General features: G+C 36.8%; 1 protein-coding gene across 2 annotated transcripts in view; it reads right to left on the bottom strand.

Moving 5' to 3' along the window:
• Positions 1-459: 459 nt before the first annotated feature.
• Positions 460-6,532, bottom strand: part of SEC23A (Sec23 homolog A, COPII coat complex component) — a 27,987-nt gene continuing 21,914 nt past the window's right edge. For both annotated transcript variants that reach the window (XM_030481351.2, XM_030481353.1), the window contains exons 19-20: positions 5,844-5,909; positions 460-2,199 (exon numbers count right to left, since the gene is read on the bottom strand). In XM_030481351.2, coding sequence (XP_030337211.1) covers positions 2,110-2,199; positions 5,844-5,909 — 156 coding nt within the window. In that variant the 3' untranslated portion in view covers positions 460-2,109. The remainder of the gene's footprint in view (positions 2,200-5,843; positions 5,910-6,532) is intronic.

Genomic DNA, 6,532 nt, shown 5'->3' with positions numbered 1-6,532 from the left:
CCCATTGGTCCCCAGCAGACCAGGTTTCTCAAAACGGTTCACATGTTCTAAGTAGCTGAACCCCCAGCTGTGGCACCAGCCCTGTCACCATTTCTTGATTTGCCAGATTTGACCGTCCCTTTCAAACCCCTTCTCTTTGCAGTAGAAGCTATAATGAAGAGCAAGACTGAGCAGCCTATGGTCGGATAGACCTGGGCTTTTGGGAAAGAGTCAGCATGCTCCCTACAAAGGAAAAACCTGTCTTACTATCCACACAGTCTTTGGAACAGGTGAATAAGCAGGAGGATAAAGGAAACACATCAGACATATTTGGATTTTCAAGAAGTCTTTGACAATGTTAAATACTTGAAGTTACAGAAGAAGCTAATGTTGCCAAGAGATTGGATAAAAGAGCCTATTACAAGGTGAAAGCTGGTTACAGGGTAGGAAAGAAAGCACAAAAAACCCCATCCATTATCATTACTTGTCAATGAATTCATTTATTGGTCAAACAGTATTTAACTGATAAATAAATGGAACATGTTTAGTGTTATGAGAAAATGGTTTTAAGCTGTTGATGGTTAAACAAAAAAGTCAAGAGGGCTACTGAATTTTTATCTCCAAAACCTCCACTAGCGTGAACAGTTCAGTACCTCTGGAAGTTAAAGAAGTTTTATACCAATTACTACATGAATAAAAGTGGTGAGGTTATTCTAAATTTTATCATTACTACTTTATTTCCACATTTCATTTCAAGCACCAACAGAAACCAGCACAATAAATACAGAAAGTGAGAGAAAAACATGTATTTTATTTGCACTGAGGCAAAAGGAGCTCATCTCATTTAGATCAAAGAAATGGAGAGCAATTGATTTTAATCAAGTTTTTGAGAATTTACAGAAAAAAAACCTCTCATGCCTATAACACCAGTATATGTTCAAATTTCCTATGTAAAAACTCTCTCTTCCTTCAGGCTTGGCACAATTTTTTATTGCCCACTACCACATTTCAAATCTTTACTTGTCAAAATGTCATATCACCTATGTAAACATCTGTTTTATGTGTAAACTTCAACAAGTAGTTGGGAAAGCCTATTTTATCCACCCCCCAAAAAACTAAGTATGAACTAAATATCAAATTAATTACATCATTTTCTATATAATACTGTTTCAATAAGAACCACAGCCTGTTGAATTAATAACAAAAAGGATGCAGAAACAGAAAGCAGATGTGCAGTGTCATGCATTAGTGTAATAATATAAGGCAATAACAAAAAAAGTAAATATATGTATTTATTAAAAGTATACTCGCCAAGACAAAAATCAAGGCTGTACTCTTAGTTCATTTTGGTAGTGTAGGATTTCTTCTTAGCTCAAGCTAGAAGTGCGAACTTTTGAGCATATTCACACCTGCTACTGTGTTTGATAATAGATATTTTGACAAAAATACAACATGTGGATTTAAATTTTCTGCGATAACATATTTTTTTACTTTTTCAGTTCAAATTCTTTACGTGGAAATAAAAACACTGTTCCCAAAGAATCGAGTAGGGTAAGTGGAATAAGCGGGAAGAAATATTTGAAATTAAATACAATAATATCTCTGCAGGAAAGAAAAGTTCGGCAGCCTAAGTCAAGAGACTGAGTTAATACTATTTTTACATGCTTTTTGTTGCTTCTTTGTTCTCTTTGTGCTCAAATTGAGTGAGGAAAAGTAGTCATATGGCAGTCTGGAAAGCTCGACATCACCAAAGATTTCCTTTATTGTTCAATGTGCCTTTGTAGTGCAGAGCAGAATCAACCCCAACCGTTCAAAAAGAAAACTGAAATCACATCTCAAAGTTGCTATAAATGATCTCAAAGTAATTATAGTATCACAGTAATCAAAATGACTGTTCTTTTTCCTCTAATTATAACTTAATCTACTACCTGTCATTTTTACAAACTGCAGTTCACATTAAAACATTTGCTAATAACAAAAGCTCTTCTTTGAAAACAACACTGCTTTACATCTAGTCAGGCAGCTTGTGCATATCAGAGCACTCTGTCAGGAGAGACATGGAAAAAGGTAAAGGAGAAAAAGCTGAAATATGGCTACAGCTTATCTGTGCCTTTAATGCACTGCAGAATCTCAGGCAGCACTAGAAACAGCAAGTTTCTTCAGATGATCCATAAACACTTGCAAGCTGACATCATCAGTGAGAATGGGCGCTCCAGACTCCTACAAAATAAAAGGAAACAAGAGGAATTGATTATACTCATTGTGAAGGAAAAGCTTTTTAAGGCACAACAGGTTCTAGTAAATAAACACTATAAATTTAGAAAGACCTTTGAAGCGTATCATTGCTGAAATCCTCTGACAAAATCAGCAGACTGTAGATTTACATAAATTTTCATATGTTTACATAAATTCAGGCATAAGCCACAAAACTCTCTTTCATATGAATGCATATGGCAATGAGCTGCAGTATAGCAAGATATTTACATCAACCATACAAAACTCCAAGATTTTGACAGCTGCCAAATAGTAACTTACAAATTTTTAGAAGTAAATAGAACTTCCACGGTGCCACAGTTCCTGTATCATTCCTACCTCTGAGGAGATGACAAAGACGAGAAAAAACAGAAACATGCGAGTGACACAACTAACAAATCAGTATCTGTCAATGAAACTCAGAGATATCAAAATGATAAAAGGAGGAAACGAATCCACCAAGGGTCTGATTTGACATTGAGTGAAGGTCAACCAGCTTTCTCAAGGAAAGCTGGGCCACATCTCTTTAAGCTCTGCGCCACCTCAGAGAAACACCAGAAACAACATCTGAAGGTCATGCCACCACAAAATCAGATCACAAAAGATTAAAAAACAAACAAGCAAGCAAACAACAACAAAAAAAACCCATAGCACTTTTTGGGTGGATTTTTGCAATTTACTTTTTGACCTCAGAAGTAATTTTCAGAAATCCTACTAAGTTCAAAATGGTCATCTTTTAATGACTATTTTTAAACAAATTTAAAGTCCAAATAAAACAGCAGTTGGCAACTCTGCAAATGCTACATAGCAATTCTCTTTACATCATTTGAAACCAATCTGCTGTTACTTCCATTTACAGATGCACAAAGAATTCCTAGAAATCTCAACAATTCAACCTTTTCAAAAGGTACTAAATACCCATATTTCCAAATTACATTAGAACTCCCTGAACTCTTACAAAATCTTCTGAAAACACAGACATGGAAGTCTTAACAACTGGTGCCCCTTTTTGGGAACTGGACAAAACCAACTCCCAGTTAATGGTCAAGGGGCAAACCCAGGAGCAGTAAGAGTTTTTAGATCACTACAATACACTTGACAGAATACACAGCCACTCTCAGGGAAGGCCCACTAGATCATCTGCTAGTTGATGGTGGCAAAATGAGAATAAAGGATGTTCTACTTCCAAGCCTGCCAAATGCTAAGCCTGAGCTCTCTAAGAAGTCACAAGGGAATTACAAGTAGTCTAATTCTGGGGCAGGATATGATTTACCGTCTTGTGTCTTAGTCACAGAAGGATAGTACATCATCCTCTAGTAAATAAACCACCAAAGAAGCTGACAGACCCGTAAGAAAAGAGATCCCTCACAATGACTGCTCGTGGTAATCCAGGGTAATTAAAACCAATGCACAGTCTCTTATTCCTGAAGTTGAACACCTCATCCAACACTTGTGCACAGACAACTGCTGTCACCCTGGCTACCACCAACAGTAGTAGCTTTACTCTGAAGACTGGGAACTCTTCATTATAGCCAGTAAGGGAGCAGAGTATTTTATCTGCTGGGGAATAAAGTGAAAACCAGCAAGGACACAATGCAGAAGTCCGAGAAGTACATGAGAATTAGCTTTGATTTTTCGCAGATCACCTTAAATTTTGTTTTCTGTTCATTCAAAATCTTGATCCAAGACATAGAGTGAGAATTTAAATTTAACCAACAGTGATTTGGTGACAGCTACTGGGCATTTTATAAGATTTGTGCCATTGAGCTCTTCTTTTGTTTCAAACTGCAAATTCCCCATACTTACGAAAACAAAAAAGATTAAAAAAAAGAAAAGCTGAAAGTAAAGGCATTCTCAAATAAATGTTATATCCAAGATAACCTGAAAATTTCAACCACATCTTCAAAGACTAACCAACATAATACAGCCATATGAAAAGTTTACCATTATTTTCTGAAAAGGTTTTCTATACTATACAAGGCAACTACTTGCTGAAGTTTAAAAAACTCTACTTACAATATTAAAAACCAAACTAGTCAATTCATCACCTCCTGAAACATGATTTCAGTGGTGTGTGGGTGCCCTCTTCAGGTCAATGTGGACTAACAGAGTTTTCTATAGACGGAGCCATGCACAAAATAAAACTACATGTAACAATCCAGGAAGCTCACAAGAAAAACAAAAGCAAAACCAATTCAGTTCCGAATTTTCTCCCAACAGTTACGTTTCTCATTTCGTAATTTGCACTTGGTTCAACTTTGTTCACTAAACACCCTGCAAACACAGGAGGGTATTATGTCGATCACATACACTGCAATGCCACTAGGGAGATTAACAGACCATTTCTTATGTTACCCCAGAACTGGCTTATTTTCAACACTAAAGGGGAAACCCATCTTTTCTAATATGTATCAAAGAGTCTCACTCGTCCAGCATGAACAATTTTCTTAGACATCAGTTCAAGCATTGTTTTGTATTTGCATTTACATATGGAATACTGTTTCATTTGCTTAATAATTCAATGAGCAGGAAACAGCTGTCCTGTACTGCTGGAAATATCAAACTTCAAAAATTTCCAGGTAACGTCTAGATAAAAACAAGACATTTCAAACTACAGGATTTGTGTGTATGTTGTGTAGGAAACATGATGAAGAGCAACACTAACAGACTGCTGGTTAGGTTATCGACTTCAACGGCACGAGAGCTGGGTTCAAATCGTGCTGTCCCTGACTCAGTACAAAGTTTTCAAGCATTTTCACTCTGGATCTCGGTGCTCTTCACTGCCAGAGGCTTCGTTAGAACCAACAGCTCCCTGTGAAAAAGTGCCCTGATGACACTCACCTGATAAACATCACTGCCATAAAATCGCTACAGAGCGCTCACGCGCATCACTTGAACACTGCATGCCCTTCAGCAAAACACAAGCACACTTAACATGTAGCTTCAACTGTCTGATGCCACTACATTTTCATGAGAAAATGACACTGCCCCAGCATTCACCCACCGCAGAGTTTCTCTTCCCACTATAAAAGCTGAATGTGGAAAGAGAACATGGAACTGGGATGCAACATTCAAGAATACAAACTGCTTCAGAAGGTTTAACTTTCAAACTCTTACATAACTTCCTTCCTAAAGACAAGATTTGAAAAACTGATTCCTGGTCACCTGGCCCACAAAAGTTCTGAAAAACATCTGCACACTGGTACTGATGTACTTCCCAGTTCTTGCTTATAACTAATTTTAAAATTTATTTCCCCTAAGCAAAAAGGTCCCTTAGTCTTTATGCGTGGTAAGTGTTCTCATTCTAAGGAATGAGGCCAAAACTGCGTTTCATACATTCACAGAATGGCTAGGTTTGGAAGAGACCTTAAAGCTCATCTACTTCCACCCCCTTCAATGGCAAGGACATCTTCCACTATGCCCCATCCAGTCTGGCCTTGAACACTTCCAGGAATGGAGCATCCACAACTTCTTTGGGCAACTAAAGAAGATTCTTTTTCAGTTTCAAAATTTACCATTACTACTTCTATGTACACAACGTGTCACTTGATTTCTGAAATATGGAAAAAGAAAATCATGCATACAGGCTTCATCAGCAGATTCACACTTACCTGTCCCCACGCATACATATTGTTATGAGTCTGAGAGGGATTTACTTTTGAAAGCAGGAAACGAGCCTTTAAAAAAAAAACAAACCACAGGCAATAAATCAATCTTTTTCAAATAGAAGTTTTCTATACTTAGGAAAAAAAATTACATGTGTATGAAATATATAATTTCTATTACTTAGAGATAAAAACATGCACAGATACCTATTCAAAAGAGTGAGTAGCACCTCTGTAAATAAAGCCACTCCCTGGCTTCCATAGCTATAATGCAGAACTGCTAACAACTTCTCAATGCAGCAGAAAGTATGCTTTTGTCTTTTTCTAAGCACTAGCAAAGTAAGTGTGAATATCAGTAAGATCTTACTTAACAAGTTAAAACAAAAACAAAACCAAAAAAAAGAAAAAAAAACACCCCAAAACAAAAAACCCCACAAAGAATAACTCTGGTATTGGCCCAGAGACCCTGGCAAGTATTCTGTTTTGTCCTACACACCTCACACAAGGAATCTCAAAGCCCAGGTCAGTATGGTAAAAATGGTAATAAATAACAGGATTCACAAATTAGGCAAAAAGCTGCTATGAGATATCTGGCTCTGTAAAAGCTTTAACAGTTAAAATGTTCACTTGCAATTTACATGTATTTTAGCACAGAAATGCTTGTTTACTAAAAAAAAACACCATTCATGACATTA

The sequence above is a fragment of the Strigops habroptila genome, chromosome 4, assembly GCF_004027225.2.
Source record: "Strigops habroptila isolate Jane chromosome 4, bStrHab1.2.pri, whole genome shotgun sequence".
NCBI classification, from domain to species: Eukaryota; Metazoa; Chordata; class Aves; order Psittaciformes; family Psittacidae; genus Strigops; species Strigops habroptila.
Note: the sequence above shows the minus strand (reverse complement) of the source record. Positions and strands in the feature narration are given on the sequence as shown.